The sequence below is a fragment of the Carcharodon carcharias genome, chromosome 22 (genome assembly GCF_017639515.1).
Source record: "Carcharodon carcharias isolate sCarCar2 chromosome 22, sCarCar2.pri, whole genome shotgun sequence".
Lineage (NCBI taxonomy): Eukaryota > Metazoa > Chordata > Chondrichthyes > Lamniformes > Lamnidae > Carcharodon > Carcharodon carcharias.
In genome coordinates this window covers 36873308-36891915 of record NC_054488.1, presented here as the reverse complement: position 1 = coordinate 36891915, position 18608 = coordinate 36873308, and the positions used below count along the sequence as shown (strand labels likewise).

The 18608-nt window shown below is 42.7% G+C and overlaps 1 protein-coding gene across 1 annotated transcript in view; it reads right to left on the bottom strand.

The window, feature by feature from the left end:
• Nucleotides 1–16021, bottom strand: part of LOC121293840 (netrin-1) — a 173658-nt gene extending 157637 nt beyond the window's left edge. Inside the window, exons 1-2 of the mRNA XM_041217221.1 lie at nt 15858–16021; nt 14647–15711 (exon numbers count right to left, since the gene is read on the bottom strand). Coding sequence (XP_041073155.1) covers nt 14647–15664 — 1018 coding nt within the window. The 5' untranslated portion in view covers nt 15665–15711; nt 15858–16021. The remainder of the gene's footprint in view (nt 1–14646; nt 15712–15857) is intronic.
• Between the last annotated feature and the right edge of the window lie 2587 nt (nt 16022–18608).

Here is an 18608-nt window from a genome sequence, read left to right as displayed (position 1 = left end):
GAGGATCTAAGCTCTGGCATTCCCTCCCTACACCTCTCTGTCTCTCTACTTCTCTTTCCTCCTTTAATATACTCTTTAAGACATTTCTCTTTGACCAAGCCTTTGTTCATCTGCCCTGATGTCTCCTCATGTGGCTTGGTGTCAAATCTAGTTCTAAAATGCTCCTGTGAAGCATCTTGGGATGTTTTATTATTTAAGGTACCATAAAAGTACATGTTGCTGTAGAACAAAACTGATTACTAAAGGCTGCTGGATTGTCCTTCAGGAACTTACCTCCTCTACCTAGTCTATATGTGACTGAGGTATACTACATGATCGATTATTTTGGGCAATAAATGAAGTCATCGCTATTTAAGACATTTTTCTGGCAATAATTTTTGCAGCAACAGCATATGCAGGTGTATAAAAAACACACAATTTTGCTACAAATACCGAGTTGTGCAAATCTACCCTCAGTGTGATAAGACCACCTTCATCAAGGACAAAAACATTTCATGACATGGCATCACTTCATCAGGCATGAAACTTGTTAACTGAAAACTACTCCTGCAGTTCATTAAAACATTAAAAAGCTGTGCTAATGATCAGAACACTCTGGTGACTGATGTGGGATTGTACTATTCAGTGAATACAAGCAGCACAATGAACCTGTGACTTTGCCACTCATGAAGTCAGCTCCACTCTTATCAATACTATTTTGAGCAGTTAGTATAAATAAACTAAAATCTAGGTATATTTTAGATGACTACAAGTGGCAATGCTTGGAGGGAACAAAAACGAATTGTGACTGAAGACTTTTACTTAACTTATTTAACATATTTTCCCCTCTGTTCAGAGTATTGTTTAATAGTAAGCTGCAGGTTGATTTGGGAGTACATGATTAACTTATATTGGAAGGAAGAGAGTAGAAGGGTGTACAAATACTGCCAAGAAAGATCATCTTAAGGAGATTTTGAAGGGAGATGTCACGGGATGATGCTGAGGTAGAGAGTTTCCAGATGGGGAAAAGTTGCCAGTAAAGCAGTTAACTATGGTGGAATACAGGGTGTGGAGAATTACCTTTTCATGGATTCTCCCAGCAGGATTGTCGGTGGGAGGAGCTGCTGGACCCTATAGTGAGAGAAGTCACATTTGCCCTTGCCATTTCTTGCCTCAGCAGTCGATGGGATAGTTTTGAGTAAAAGGATGTATTTGCCAACAGTGTGCTTCAAGTCAGATATCATCTGATCACTTCAAGATGTTACTGAGAAAATACATTGTACCCCATTGAGTGGGCATGTGTTTAAATACCAGGAGTTGTGAGAAGGGAAATGAATCTGCGAAAGGGTATGTATGCTCCGAGAATAGGGTCCCAGGGCCTGCATGTGCAATCTAACCTCACAGTGAGGCAAAAAAGCCCAGGGAAAAAGCAAATCTGTAGGGGATTAGAAAAGCTGAGTCCCAGACCCCCAAGCTAGGCCTCTGGGAAAATAATGTATGACCGAGGAATACCCCACAGGTAACTCCATGACCAAGTTATGAAGTTTTAAGCAGAAATACTTAATTTTTCATGTGCTTGAAAGAAAGAACTTATATTTGTATAGCACCTTTCACATCCTCAGGGTGTCCCAAAGTGCTCCATAACCAGTGAAGTACTGTGAAGTGTAGTCACTGCTATAATGTGGGTAAACAGAGCAGCTAATCTGCACACAGGAAGGTCCCTTAAACAGTAATGAGAGAGGTGGCCAGAAAAATTTGTTGTTGCTGTGATGTTGCTTGAGGGGTAAATGCTGCCCAGGACACGAACATACGAACATATGAAATAGGAGCAGAAGAAGGCCATTTGGCCCCTCGAGCCTGCTTGGCCATTCAATAAGATCATTGTTGATTTGTTTGTGTTTCGAGTTCTACATTCCCATCTAACCCCGATAACCTTTGATTCCCTTGCCTAACATGAATCTATCCACCTCTGCCTTAAAAATATCCAGTGACCCCACTTCTACTACCTTCTGAAGCAGAGAGTTCCAAAGTCACACAACCCTCTTAAAGAAAAAAATTCTCCTCATCTCTGTCCCATAAGGGCGACCCATAATTTTAAAACCATGCCCCCTTGTTCTGGACTCACCCACAACAGGAAACATACTTTCCATAACAAAAACAGAATTACCTGGAAAAACTCAGCAGGTCTGGCAGCATCGGCGGAGAAGAAAAGAGTTGACGTTTCGAGTCCTCATGACCCTTCGACAGTTCTGTCGAAGGGTCATGAGGACTCGAAACGTCAACTCTTTTCTTCTCCGCCGATGCTGCCAGACCTGCTGAGTTTTTCCAGGTAATTCTGTTTTTGTTTTGGATTTCCAGCATCCGCAGTTTTTTTGTTTTTACCACATACTTTCCATGTCCACCTTGTCAAGACTATTCAGAATTTTATATACTTCAATCAAGTCATTCCTCACTCTTCTAAATTCCAGTGGAAACAATCGCAGCCTGTCCACCCTATCCTCATAAGACAATCCATTCATTCCAGGTATCAATCTAGTAACTCTCCTCTGAACTGCCTCCAATGTATTTACATCCTTCCTTAAATGAGACCAAAGCTACACACAGTATTCAAGATGGTCTCTCCAATGCCCTGTGCAACTGAAGCATAACATTCTTACATGACACCTGAAGAACTTTCCTGCTCTTCTTTCAGTTATGCCATGGGATCCTTTATATCCACCTGGACCACCAATGTGGTGTATTAGTGTTTTGAAAAATGCATGTACATATTGTTCACTTGAAGATACCATACAGAATTGTACCAGCAGATGGAGTCTGCAAGCAGAAGAAGATTCCAAAGAAGCTGTTGTAATAAATGCAACCATGTTCTTCATGCATTTTTAACTCTGGCTGCTTCAAGTCCCAAGAAACTCACAACCAGCAGATAAAATCTTGGCTGAACATATCAATTCAACAGGCAGCATCTCCAATGGTGGAATATTGAAATGTCAGCCTAGATTGGAAGCTCACATCTCTGTACAGAGTGGGGTGGAGTTTGAACCCATGACCATCTGACTCAGCAGCAAGATTCTTGCCATAGATCCAAGCTGAAACCTCCATCATAATGTATTATATCAGAAATGTTATTTTACATTGCATATTCAGTAGGGTAAAAAAAATGGAAACTGTAACCATTTTGATCAAATAATTTGAGTGTTGTAATGTTTCATGTTCTTGCTGGTAACAATTGGTGCAGATTTCTCCAAGGGCACCCCCGCCATGAAAAGTTCCCTAACGCTGGATTATTGGCCAATCCCTTTCTCCATGAGAATCCCAAAGAATCCCAGGCACTTTTGGTGAGCCAGTCTGACTCTGTTATGAAATCCAAATCCAGCCTACAATTACACAATGTAATTCAATTTGAGTTGCTGAGGTAACATTTCAAGTAATTTATATTTCAAAAATATGCAAAACTTTCCATTTGAAACCAGTGCAACCATTTTGGTAACCCACTGTCAGTAAGCATCTTGTCTAAAAATGGCAACTGTTGATGATTTGCAGTGGATAATTCTTTGTCCTGTATTAATGTGGACAATTATGCTAATAGTCTCTTGAAACAGCTGTAGTTATCTGGGATGCAGTTATCTAAGATCCTGCAGTCTTTGATAAAAGCAAAATACTGCGGGTGCTGGAAATCTGAAACAGAAACAGAAAGTGCTGGAAAACCTCAGCAGGCCTAGCAGCATCTGTGGAGAGAGAAACAGAGTTAGCGCTTCAAGTCCGAATGACTCTTCATAGGGACTCAAAACATTAACTCTGTTTCTCTCTCCACAGATGCTTCTAGGCCTGCTGAGTTTTTCCAGCACTTTCTGTTTTTGCTGCAATCTTTGATGTTGGTTCAATTAGTCCACATTTGAAATAGCCACTGAACAAAGCTGCGATATTCTTTCAAAGGGCAGACTTTGAAAAATGAGTTCTGGCTTCCCCACAATTTCAAGCAAATCAAACCCCTTGAAGAAAATTATCCGAGAAATAATTAAGATTATAAACAGCTATCAGTTAGTAAATACTAACAGCTGTTAAAATCGTTGCCTCTATTTTGATGACAAAATATGTTCGCACTCTGTCTTTTAGAAACCCTGTCATCAAACGCTTCATGCTGACACCAATCGCAGGACTGAAGCCAAACACTGAAAAAATGATCTATTACAAATTCAAATTTACTGTGAGATTAATACAGGTAAAGCATTAATGTCACCCTTTGATAAACATATAAAGTGTCTCATTAAATCAGTCTAAATTGGGCTTCTTTAGATCACTGTTTACTTTGGAAAGCAAAGCAAGCAAATGTTTTGTGGTGTGTGTGTGGTAACATTGCTCACATAACATGAAAGGAATGCATAGCAAAGGCAACTGCAGTGACAACATGATGGATGCAATGAGTGATGAACTTTGTCACAAGGACCTATTCAGGACCACTGAAATAATTTCAGCAACTTCTGCAATAATTAGCAGTCATTCAGCAGACTTTTCAATTTGTAAACTATTGGGATCATTTCTTGCCTTAGTACATCACTATCTGTCATTATGATTGATCATGAAGCTTGCTATGTTTTACATATTCTATTCATAGCCCAAGCAAGATAATCATTAAAATCTGAATTATGTATAGTCATCTAACCTTCCTGAGAGCTTGTAGCTAATTAGCATTTTCAGAAAAGTGTGGCAAGGTCATGGCTTTATTCCCCAGTAGGTCAGGGTGGTCATAAAGAGGATATGCAAGAAAACACTGAAATTGCGATTTATATTTTATTGATGACAATGGACTTAGAATTGACCATTAGCAGATTTATGAGTTAATCGTGAAGGTGCATGTGAAATACAGATATATTCATTACAAATTCTGCTTATGTTGTGAGCATCTAAACAAATGGTCATCAGATTCTGTTCCTAACTATAAAACCTGGAGGTGGAAAAGCTACTTTATGTATCAATAGAAAACTGTTATAACATTAAAATAGCCATTTTGATAAAGAAATAATTTAATGAGACGGTAAAATGTCATTTTATACCTCACTGCAAAATGACCTTCATTTCCATTAAATGAAGATTTATGATTACATAAAAACATAAGAAATAGGAACAGGAGTAGACCATTTGGCCCCTCGAGCCTGCTCCACCATTTAATAAGATCATGGCTGATCTTCTTGTGTTTTGATTTCCACATTCTCATCTACCTCCGATAACCTTTGCTTCCCTTGCCTATCAAGAATCTATCTACCTCTGTCTTAAAAATATTCAATGACCCCGCTTCCACTGCCTTCTGAGGCTGAGTTCCAAAGTCGCACAGCCCTCTGAGAGAAAAAATTTCTCCTCAACTCTGTCCTAAAAGGGCGACCCTTAATTTTAAAACAGTTCTGGATTCTCATTAATCGTGGGCAGAATATTGCGCTCATCAGGCAGGTGTGCGCCTGACCTGACCAAGTGTAAAATGATTCACGATGCCAGGCGAGCATCCTGACGTCATTGCGCAGTTGTGCGATATGTCGATCAGCGGGTGTGTGTGGGAGTCGGCAGTGCGCCCGCCGACACTTAAGCAGCTTATTAAGGCCCTTAATGAAGTAATTGATTCAAATTTTTCACTGCCCATCCAACCGTTCACTTGGCGAGTGGGCGAAAAGGCCAAGGGGCCTTTGCATTTCTGGTGAAACCTCACCCATGGGTGGGATGAGGTTTCGGCCAGTGATTTAAAAAAAAACATTTTTGCACTCATCTCTAACAGAGTCACACGAGGGGACATTTTTTCAACATTTTTAATATCTTTACTTTTTATTTAGAAAATCTTCAGCTCCCTGAGGCAGCTCTGTGCTTCAGGGAGCTTTTACTGCGTACATCCTCACGCGTGCACACACATCCGCGCTTGCGCTCTTCCTGCTCCCGCCCCAGTGTTTCATGCTGGCTGGCGGTTAACTGGGATGTGGGAGCGTGAAATCCATGATGGGGCCCGATTGCGGGCGGTGGGCAGCTTCATGAACGGCTCCTGGCCCCGCCCGCTGTGCCCACATAATGGGGGCAAAATTCTGCCCCATGAGAAGAATACTGACTTGATATTCATCAGCACTGTGCCTTCTATCATACTACATATAGTTGAATCAAATTTGTAGATATTTGAGAAGATCCTAGTCAATTGTATCACATTTACAATGAGAGTGAATTAATGAGGTCACCATTGCTCCACAGTGTAACCGCTTATTTCTCAAAACTGTATTCTCCTTGAATTATCCATCTTCTCACTTCTGGGTGCCACTAAATAAGAGTGTTCCTATTCTTCATATATCTCAATGACATAACCCAACTTCGGACATTTATTATCAATCCCTTGGCTCATCTCAGAATGCAGGATTGAGCTAACAATGTAAGAACAGCTAAACAAAACACCCATCATGTACTCAACTCTGAAAATGGGGCAATGCAATCAAAAATCTAATTATGATCACTTGTCTTTTTCATTATAATAGCATTCAAAGCCACTGTTACACTGCATGAGAAACAACAACTCTACAATATTTGATAGTGACCACACTATTCTTCATAGATATTATACTTGAAGTTTCACAAGGAAGAAAAGATAGGTCAACTAGATCTAAAATAATAATTTTTACACCTTCCCATTTTTCAGTTAGATATTTTCTTCTGTTGTGAACAAGCCCATTTCTGAAATGCTGTAACCAAAATACAATTTATTTTATTTTATTATCCAAATTGTATTGGGTCAAAACTAAAACAACACCTTTTTACAGTCATTTTTTGAAGTAAAGTAAAAACAGACTGGGCTTTGATACAATCCAAGCCAATCTCTAGCAGATCTGATTTGCTTTCAGGATCAGTATAACTGCTAGATGGTTTCGCCATTCTGTTAATATGCATTGATTGGACAGAGTTTAAGGCCTTCTGTGGCCCCTTGGAGTGACCTGGGAGGCAGGGTGAGGGGTCAGAGTGGTGAGGCAGGGGTGATGTGGAGAGCCCGTTGCCTTCCCAATACCCCCTTGATTAAGTTCAGGTGAGGGGGAAGGCTGACGTTGCCTTTCTGAAGCTAGACCAACTGAGGGCTTCAGTGGCCAATTAATGGTCACTAAAGGGCCTTTTCTTGCTGCTGCATGGAATGGGCCACACCATGTGAGCAGGCACCAGATACTATCTGGTGGGCCTGTCCGTGCCCAAGAGGAGGTGTCCTCCCTGCTTTGGCACCTGTGCCCAATGGAAGGCCAGCCAGTGGCAAGGGCCACAGCGGGGTGCACGATCCCTCCTATGCTTTAACTGGCCAGGGCCTGCTGACTAACCCATCAAGCACTTCCCTCTTACCTGGGTTTTAGGGCTTCCAGCACTGCTCCTGGACTAGGGCCTGCTGCAGTCCCTGCAGTGACCACCATTCCCAGTGGTATTGCTGGGACTGAAGATCTGCTCCTCTGACTGGAGGCGGGAATCTTGTCTTGAATCCTGGGATTCCCAATGGTAGGCAGATTGCCTGCTAGCAATTTCAATTGTATTGGGACTCATGGAAAGGACTGTGGCTGAGTTGCCACTGCCTCTTCAGCCAGTGGACAGGTCTATGGGTGGGGACATTAAATGCAGTCCCTAGCTTTAAAGGTAATATACGCCAAATCATATACCATCTCATCTCTATTTTTCAAGCTTGTTTAAATGATTGGTGCTTTCACTATACAAGGTAAGTATTCACCTATTCATTGGATTTGGATATAGCAGTCAGTAATTTGTCAGGCAGACATAGGGAAGTAAACTAAAACTGGCTAATTGCATCACAAAACATATTTCAGGTTATGCACCTGACAAGATTCTTTTGTTTGTCATTGCAATTGTTCTAGCATAACTCATCTAACTACGAAAGCAGTGCATTTGGTTCTCTGTAGGTAAATGCAATAGCTACTGTGGTACCAACCCATTCATATCAGCAGAGTCCCAGATGTTATCCCTCATCAGTGCTGACCAAGCTTATTTTAATAGGCCAGTGTAGGATAATATCTTTAGCCTGAGCATTCATGGGCGAAGGAGGAAAGCAATCACCCATGGCATCTACTCCTGATTGCGCTTTTGTAATCTCTGTTGGTAAATGTGCATATGTACATGTTACGATGAAGACAGCATCACCCACCATCCAAACTTTTGAGTTATGATCTGGACTTGGATCCATGCAAGGTATAATTTAAAAGTTTTCAAATGGTGAAATACTTGGAAAAGTAGTAAGCAATGAGGAGGACAATAATAGACTTCAGGAGGACATGGACTGAAATGGATGGACACAAAGCAGATGGGGCTGAATTTTCTGGCTGACGTGCGGGTGGCGGAGCCCACACATCAGCGCTTAAAATGTCGCTCGAGCGGCCCGGTGTCAGCGTGTGGAATTGCGATGTTTAGGTCGGCAGGCGCGCTATGCAGCGCGACACACGCCCACCATTAATTAAAGGCCTTGTTAAGGCCATTAAGTCTCCAATTGACAAGGATTTTGAGGAGCCCGTGCGAACTTCAGCTTGGCGCACGGGCCCAACGGGCAGGCGGGTAAGTGATTTTTTAACAAACCTCATCCAGTGGCGGGATGAGGTTTGATATCGGATTTTAAAAAGTTCAATAAAGCTTTTGTGTACTTCATTAACACGTCCCATCTCGTGTGACATTTTCACATGAGGGGGACATGTTACTGATTTTTTTATTGTTCTATTTTTAATCTTTCACAGCCTTTCAGCGATCTCCCTGAGGCAGCACTTAGCCTCAGGGAGATGTGCACTCTTTTGTGCGCATGCGTGAAAGAGCGCACTCTGGCAGTTGGGGAATCCCCCCCCGCCCCCCGCACAGGAAGCGCATAGCGCTTCCCGTCAGGCTTCACGCTGGACGGGCCTTAATTGGCCCGCCCACGTAAGATGACGGCGGGGCCTGTTTCGGCAGCGGCGATCGGCTGCCCACCTGCCGCCGAGTCGGTCGGGCCTGCCCACCCATCAAGGGCAAAATTCAGCTCATGAAATTTAATGCAAAAGCATAAAGCGATACACTTTGGCAGGAAGATTGAGGAGAACCAATATAAACTAAATTGTACAATGTTAATGGAGTGTGGAAATGGAGGGAACTTGGATGCATGTATACAAAAACTTTGAAGGTGGCAGGACAAGTTGAGAAATCTACTTTAAAAACATATGGGATCTTTGGCTATTTTAACACAAGCATGGTGTGCAAAAGCAAGTAGGTTATGCTAAAACTGTAAAATACTTGTTTGACATCAGCTGGAATATTGTGCTGAATTATAACTTTAGGGAGGTATTGAAGGCCTTGCAGAAGATGCAGAAGAGGTTTGCTAGAATGGACCTACAGTTATTTGGAGAGACTAGAGGAGCTGGCCATTCTTTTCCTTCGAGCCGAGAGGGGAAAGAGGAGCTTTGACAGAGGTGTACAATATCATGAACAATTTTGATAAAATAAATAAGGAGAAACAGATTCCAGTGGCAGAAATATCGGTAGCCAAAGCACACAGATTTAAAATGACTGGCCGAAGAACCAGAGGTGACATGAGGAGATACTTTTTTCCTCATCCTTGAACGACTCCCCACCAAAAAAATTAACTACATCTGTGTTTCAGTTTTGTTGCGATCCTCTATGTGCAATATGACTGCTGAATTTTTTTCAATTAACAGCAGAGACTGCAGATCAAAGTCATCAATTATCTGTGGAATGCCTCAAGGGACCCGATAAGATGCTATCTATATTGAAAGGTCCCTCTATTATTGTAGCAACTGTATTAAAATGGTACATTTTTCAGAAGGCAGCATGTAAAGTAAACGTGCTGTTCATGGAGTGTAAGAGCTACTAATTGTTTTGGTTGAAACAGTTAGAAACAGGATTTCCTTAATTTGCCAATGCCAGTAAAATTCTAGAAAAAATAACAATTTTTACGGTGACGATGCCAACGTTCCACATTATTGGAATTAGGTCAACATGACTGTTGATTGGAAGGGAACCATACCACTCCATTTGTATCTCAATGATCAAACTCCATGGGGGCAGTACATTTTGGAACAGTAAGGTTAACTGCCCAGAACCACAACAAAAACAGAATTACCTGGAAAAACTCAGCAGGTCTGGCAGCATCGGCGGAGAAGAAAAGAGTTGACGTTTCGAGTCCTCATGACCCTTCGACCGAACTGATCGGTCGAAGGGTCATGAGGACTCGAAACGTCAACTCTTTTCTTCTCTGCCGATGCTGCCAGACCTGCTGAGTTTTTCCAGGTAATTCTGTTTTTGTTTTGGATTTCCAGCATCCGCAGTTTTTTTGTTTTTGCCCAGAACCACATTCTGGAAGGCCTAAAATAAACCCTATTTAATCTAATTAATTCCTTTTCACTAAATCTGGGTGCATTGGAACTTGGGTGATGACACTGTGTTTATATAATGTCTGTTATGTTTATATATGCCCTACTAAGGGGAAGATGGTGGTGTAGTGGGACTGTCACTGGAATAGTAATGCAGAGAGGTAGGTAAACGCTCTGTGGATATGGATTCAAATCCCACCATAACAGCTACCATTTAACTTCAATTTTTAAAAAATCTGGAATTGAAAGCTAGTCTCAGTAATAGCGACTATGAAACTATCATTGATTGTCACAAAAACTAATGCCCTTTAGGGAAGGAAATCTGCCTCCTTACCTGTTCTGGCCTACATGTGTCTTCAGATCCACAGCAATGTGGCTGACTCTTAACTGCCCTCTGAAATGGCCTTGTAAGCCACTCAAGGGCAATTAGGGATGGGTAACAAATGCTGGCCTTAGCAGGGACACCCACATCCCACCAGAGAATGAAAAAAGGCTATAACTACCTTCTGCGCTCACTGTTACTCTGACTGGTGAAAAGACAAATAGAAATGTGGAATATGGAGGCAAAAGCACTGATCCCTAAAAACGATATAGCACAGTGAACCAGCTGGCTAATCTTATTTGTTTTTACTGCTCACTTGTTCTACAACATTTAAAAGGAGAGATATGTGTTTAAAGCGGGAGAAGGTGGTGCTGAGAGGCAGTGTTTACCCAGATCTGATTGTTTGTCTATTCACAGATTCTGGCGAAACCACAAACATTCGTTACATGCTGATGTGCCGACGGCACCTGCTCCAACCACTCTCACCCTGACTATTGGAGAGACACTGCAGTCCCCCGGGCCAGTACGTTTCTTTAAAAAGGACTGAAGAAGCTGGCGGTCAGCAAACTCAAGACAGTTTACAGATCTCTCGCTCTCCTGCACCACCACCCCGCCCCATTCTCAAGTTTGATCGACACACCCGTGGGCCGTGCGCAACTTGTCAGAGCCACGAAAGGAGCGAGGGCAAGCATTAAAAAAAGACCCCCCACCTCCACCCACTCTGTGCGCCAGTGTCCTTTTAGCTGAAGCTATTTTCTGCGCGTCACTGCTATTGTTACAAAGCACTGCAGGGGCTTTTATGTGCCCAGCGCCGGGAACTGCGAAACTGCGGCCAGCCTCAGACCCCTGCCCAAGTCCCGGTCAGGTTCTGTCTATTTCCGGCTGTCATTTCAGCCGCTGGTCATTGGCCGGGACACTGGATGTTCCCAGGTCCCACTCACTTTTCGTACCCAGACTGGAGTTGTTAGTATGAAGCCAGCAAGGTGTCTCTCTCTGTGCCCGTGGCTAGGCTGTCGTGTTACCTCTTTCACTGGGGCGGGGTAACCGATCTTTCTTTTTGCAGCTGGATTTCAGGAAGGGAGAATGGACACACTAACAGATCCAAACGGTTAACAAGTCCCCAGCAAACACCCTCGCCGTTTAAATCTGGTTAAAAGGAGCTTTGTTTACTGCAGCCGCTAAAAACATTATGTCGTAAACGGACAGCTGAACATTTTTCTAAAACATTACCAAAATGAAATCAGAACAAGAATGAAATAGTAATTGTTACAGTCCACATAAATTATGGAATAATGGATTTCGTCGTTTTACAGCTCGTTTCAATTATAAGTAGGTATAGTTTAACAACGGTTGGGGAACAATTGAGAAGCGAGCGGTTGGGGATGTATTTGTAACCGATTCCCTGCCAGAACCAGCGAAAGTTGAACTACAGAACTCACATAGAGCCTCATATCTGGGTTGCTTCTGAATCACAGATCAATAACGTGGCGTAGGAAGAGACACCACTATTCCTGACTGCAAAGTGATGTAAACATGGAAAGGTGTGTGTAAGTATAAAGTGACCGGCCTGGCTGCTGCTGCTGCTGAAGTGAGCGCGATCGATGCCTGTATTTTCCACAGAGAAGCGAGCCGCCCCCCCACTCTTGTCTGAAACATGCGGCTGAACATTGGTGTAAAGGAAGCACATTACACAGAAATGGAACAGTTCCACAATATTCCCAAGACTAGTCAGGAGGTCAGCTCTCAGCAGATACCTTTATACTTAAAACACATTCATGCTTTTCCCTCGTCACTCTGTTTCCCTCGCCCTTTAATAAAAACAAAATGCTGAGAGTGCTGGAAATCTGAAATCAAAACAGCAAGTGCTGGAAACGCTCAGTAGATTTGGCAGCGTCAGCGAAGAACATCGTCTTTAAGTATTTCTGTGTTTTACCTCTCCCCTACCCCATTGCTCCACGCACTCTGTTCGTTCTGCTCTTCATTACATCGAATCGCTCGAAACATTGCGACCTCACACGATTTAAAACGAATAGCCAGGCTCTTTGGGGGAAGTTCCCCTCAGCGCGCAGAGTGTAGTGAGGTCAGTTTGGGGAGCACACTTATCATCATTGCTGCATTCTCTAATAGACAGGAATCTTCTGTGCTGCCTGCCAGTTTTGTCATGGGGCACTGAGTGACTAGCTATTTATTAGTTATTTCTAATGATTTAATGTCAAAAAAGTTAGAAGCTGTTTTCTGGATATATGTCAATAACTATTTCCCGCTTCATGACATTGAAGGACGTGTTGCATTTAGATTGTTCTTTTCCCCGGAGATTCCCGAGGGCCCGAAGCAGCGGCTCTCTACCCGCCCAGCTTTTAAACTTTACCGCCTTGCTTTAGCTTTTTAGTCGGATAGATAAATCCACGCAAGCATCAATGGAGTAAAATACAGCCGAGCTGGTCTGGCAGACTTACAAGAGTTTCAGATCGAAACTCCAGTTTAATGAGCAAATCCCTACACAAAAATAAACAAGTAAATAATATCACATGAAAACAACAGCTAGATTGCGCAGTTTTATTGCGCTGGGGGCAATAAAACCGATCAACTGTAAAGAGACATCAAAGGCACACGGTTTATTGTATAGTAGTAGTAAAATTATAAATCCTTTCATGATAGTGACCGCTAGTAAATGGCAGGGTGGGTCTGAATCTCTCTCTGGATGACAAAGTTTGTAGCAGAGCGGGATTATTATTCAATGCTAGAATCTTTCCAGCCTCCCTGGATTACAGTTGAAACTGAAACTTTTACATCATTGTGGTAACTTGCATTGAACTTTGGCTGAGTTTTCCTTTGAACCTGCACCACACAAAGCACACCTTCAGAATCTAGCGCTTCAGCTCCACCACATTTTGAATATTGGGGGTTGAATTTTCAGTGATACTCTTGGCGAATTTGTGATTTGTACCAACAATTTCTCTAGTTATTGTTGGTCCGGGTTTCACAGCAGTTTTAGAAATAACTCTCAACTCAATAACATCGCACTGCAGCGAAATGGTTGCCCTGTTTATAAAGAGTGTTAGATTTTATCACTGTAGGTTTCACCTCTGAACATTTGGCCAGATGCAATGTGAATATAAATCCATAAATAGTAACATTGGATCTTAGGTCCATTTTTGGGACGGGCAGATTTATTGATATGAGCGAGACTGTACGGAATTAGATTTTGTATAGATAGTTAGATATTGATTATTTAGCTTCTTCGCCTTTGAATCTATCAATCTTATTGGCATTGAGCTAAACTAGACTAGTTTCCAATTTTCTTTGTGGAGGATTTGTAATGAGATTTATTATCAATTTGCCACTGTCTGCACTAATCGTTAATATTTCTTGTTGTTGCAGATCGCAAATCATTTATATTGCCAGCTTCCACCTGAAAATCAATGCGATTGAACATCTGCAGTGTCTGAATCTCAACAACTCTAGTTAACCTGTGGGGGGAAATGAGCAGCAGACGGTGGCAGCCCAGGCATTGGGCCGTGTGCATAAGGTAATGAAGGCTCGGTGCTCCTTTGGTTTATAAAATATCTCGCCTATAATAAAGTCAATGAATACAAAACAAAGATCAAACAGAAGCGTTTTTCCAGCTTTGAGTGGATAATTAACACGATGCACTCGGAAACTGTTGCTGCAATGCATACAAGGTAACGCGACAAATGTGCAAGCACATAAAGAATAGATTTGTACTTTAAATACAAATATTTAATCTATGCCTGGATGGGTTAAGGGAGCAAAGCTGGATGTTACTGGGAGATTGAAAGGAGTCACTATGACCCGCATACTCGCTGGTCTTCCTGGCTAGGGTAAGTTTCCAGTACAGGTTTTGCGGTGTTTCTTGAGCTCAAAGCTTCCCCTTGCTCGCAGAGCCGCTGCGTCCCCCAGCTAGATGAACCTTTTTTTTCTATACGCTACAAAAATCTCACTTTGTAAAAAAAAATGGAAATTTTCTCTTACCCACACACTCGTTGGACTCTCTGGCCGTGGCCCTTTGCCAGGGTCGATCGTAGTGGAAAGGTTTACATCTGTCACACTCCGGGCCAGCGGTGTTGTGTTTACAGTCACAAACCAGGTTACTATCCCGGTCCTTGATGCACCTGGACGCGTGACCATTGCACTTGCAGCGGCCCCCGACCTGCAGATCGGAGACTGCATAATAATAGGACTCCCGGGCTAGTTCCGAATCGTCTTCGTTCTCATCCCCGAAGGTGTGGAGGCGGCTGAAGGCCACTTTGATATCTGTAGCAGTGACCCAGTCTTGAAGGACAGGGCTGTTGTCGAAATCGTGAGCCGAGGGGCGACCGTCCAAGGTGCTGAAAGCGATCAAGCCCCCAGTAAGTGGATGCATGTCGGTGTGCGAGTCCGTGCAGATGGCCTCTTGCTCGTTCTGTTTAGTGATCACAGCCTTGTTGGGTTTGTTATACATTTTTCGACACTGGGTAGAGTAGAACTGAAAGGGGACCCAGGATTTGCCGTAGTCCATCGATTTGTAGATGGCCATGGATTCTGGCCGCGGGGAACAGAACTGGAGGCTGACGTACGTGACTTCGAATTTCTTGCCCAGGGACAGAGTGAGGGTAACATTTTGAGGGTACTGGATATAGTTCTCCGATTGCCAGCAGGTCAGGTTGTGGGGGTTGTTGAGGTCGGTGAGGTAGGCTGGCGGATGAGCCTTTCTGGACTCCATGCTGTCGCAGATGTGGCAGTTCCTGAAGCGCTCGTCCCCCTTTTCGCTCACCACACAGTACCTGGTCGGGGCTTTGCCACAAGTGCTGGACACTTTCACTTCCTTGCCGAATGCGGAGTTGACGAAGTCAGGGATGCAGCGCCTCGGGTTGCTGTTCTCGTCGTAGCAGGGGTCTGGGGGGGTCTGCTGGGCTGCAAACATACTCATGCCATAACCCCCGCGGACCCCTTCCACCAGACAGCCAAAACCCACAAAAACGCACACAAACTCCCAGAAACTCAACAGCATTTTGTCCTGCCTTCACAATGCAGCCTCGGTTCTCGCCACGAAAGATCCTAGTTTTCAAAAAAAAACAATAGACGGAAAGATCAGTTATCATAAACGAAAATAGCAGAAGAAAAGCCCTTCAGCAAACCTGGTCTACATAAAGTTTTCGGATGTCTTTGCATTCTTTCGGTGACTATTCTGTGGAGAGCGTTACCTGTAAAAAAACGCTTTGATTGAAAGCTGAACAATGCTAAAACCGATGCCCCTTTCTTTAGCTAGGAGACCGCTCTCTACACTGTGCATCAGTCATTTCTGTGCCCCAGAAGTGCGGAGTCTCCCTTTCCTTTGGGACTCTGTCTCTGCGCCTTGTGTCTGCATAGAAACTGAATGACGTGCACAACTCTTGCTAGCTCGAGGTCATCCTGTGCCCTGACGGAGAGTGTCATTCCACACACACAGGGAGCAAAACAACGACATCCACTGGTAGTTTATCAATAGCAAGCAGGAATCCTTTCACATAGAGCTCCAGCCACAGAACGAGCCCAATTAGACTGTTTACAGCCTCTGCAATCATTTAACACGTCCCCTTCAAACTGTTGTAGCTTGATTCTATAGTGTGGGGTTCACAGAGGAGAGATCGTTGAGGAAAGAACTTCAATATGTATAACAATAGGGATTGCAAGGACGTAATGAAATATATAAAAAAAACTGCCGTGCAATTATATTCCCAAATGTGTGCAACTCCTGTGTGGTGAAAATGATAGGTGTGATCGCAAATAACAGTAGATTGGCAGGTAGTTACTGTGTAATAAACGCTATCATGCCGCTCTGCTCCCATTGGGTTCAGTGTGGTGTTAGGCTGTATTTGAAGTTCATCTTTATCGAGGGAGTTGTATGTTATTTTTCCATCAATGCGGCGATCAATTCATAACTTACATTTTATTAGCATGCCCACATTCACGAACGTAATCTGTGGCGGTAATACAATGAAAAACAGAATACTGCAGATGTACTTGATGCTAAAGTTACAAACATTGGGGGTTGTATAAAATTAGGGGCAAGGCACCATTAAACTTCAGCATTTGCTGGGTGTATATTTTGCTGCCCCATCCTTTTCCACTTTGTGAAAACTGGAACTTGTCCTTATTTGCAACAGTTTAATGGTTTTTGCAAAGGAGCAGACGGCATATATTCAGATTATCTGTGCAACAGTGTGTATGGGTGTGGGGGTGGTGGAGGGGCACGGAAACAGCACCTTGCAGAAAAATCCCACAAATGGTTTGATTCAGGTAGACACCTGTCGCTGCTTTAACTGTCCTTACCCTGAAACATAACAAGCAGCGCTTTAAAGACATGCTTTAGATATTTAAAGAATGTTTTAATATTTCCTGGAGATCGCCCGCTCCCAATAGCCGAAATAGCCAAAGCCACCTGATGTGATTTAGAAACACAATTTGTTGGTGTAGAATTTAAACGGATATTAAGGTACACCTCCAAGAAGTGCAATTAAAATGTTAATGGGTGTTGGACTGGTCGAGGAAGACACTCGGCACCAGTTATGTGACAACACAAAGGACTGCTACAAACTCACATGTAAACCATGACTGACACCGAAATGAAATTGTTAAAACTTAGAGCCAGTGCAGGGTTGCTTCCTGCCACAGTCCAAGAAAAGGTTGTTGGATAAAAAAGTGCTAACCCAGACAAAGAAATAAAAAGGAACGAGTTTCTAGAGGGACATCTTTCTGTGTGCAGACAGTCCTAAAAAAAAGCTCCAAAAAGGGTGTCAGAAATGATCTGTTGGGCGATTCCAGCTTTTACTTTGAAGCTTGAAAATTTTGTGTGTGTGTGTGTGAAAAGTAGCAGCTTTTCTGTATCGACATAAACCAAGCCAACCCGTCCTGAATGTATATTGTTGTCAACCTAATGATCGTGGTTGCAAAGTAAGGGGGGAGAAAATCAAAAACCTGTTATAGTGGCAATCACAGTTCAACACAGCTACAGATTTAGACTATGCAAATTTGCTTCCACAATGCTCCTGCAAGGCTCTGCTTGAAAAGGGAGGCTGAATAAATGGGCTGTTGTAAATTGAATTAGTCCCTGATTAATCTCGCCTCAGTCCTGCTCTCTCAGTGGGGTGGCTTTGGGATTCCAGCCGTTGGCCCGGCAGGAAAGCCCCGGCTCAGCAGCCTGGCCTGTCCCCTGTCAGCATGCTGTAGGATTTGTTAACTGTTCACCGTGAAATAGCCCATAATACCTTACCCAAATCGTTTTTACAACACGATCACCCCGGACTCATTGGGGTCGTTACCTAGACCCCAATTAGGAGGCAGGCAAATCATTACACTAATAATAGTAACCTGTGACTAGGGAGCATTTTAGCAAAAGAGAGGAAGAGTTTGATTTGCTTTGCATGATAAACACGTCCATTCTATTGATCTTTTAAAAGTTTTTTTTTTCCAGCCAAACTTGTGCGTGCTACAAGTTTAACCAGTTCAATATCTTTGTATATTTGAAGATCACTATCTCACATCACATTTAGAGGATAGAATTTTGTACGGAATAAATTAGGTGATAGTTTGGAACAATGTAATGTCAATCTGATCAAATTATTTATTTCATTAAACAGATTAGCCCAGTTTAAACTGCGGGTCAAACTGTTTCTGAGGCTTTTCTGGATTTGACTTCTGGAAAAAAACAGTTCAGATGGAAAATTTCGACAATTAACTATTTAAACAATCTATCTTTTCTTGAATATCTTCATTAGCAACTTCTAAACCAGCCGTTATTTGGTAATCAGTTAAAATATTTTTAAAGAATATAAATTTAATTGTGCCAACCTGAAAAACATTATTGTGACAATAATCGAATAGTTTGTAGTGAATACAATGCAATCATTTACATCGAATTCAGCCTTCGGTAATTACTTCAAAATAATTTACACACTATCCCTCAAAGATGAAAA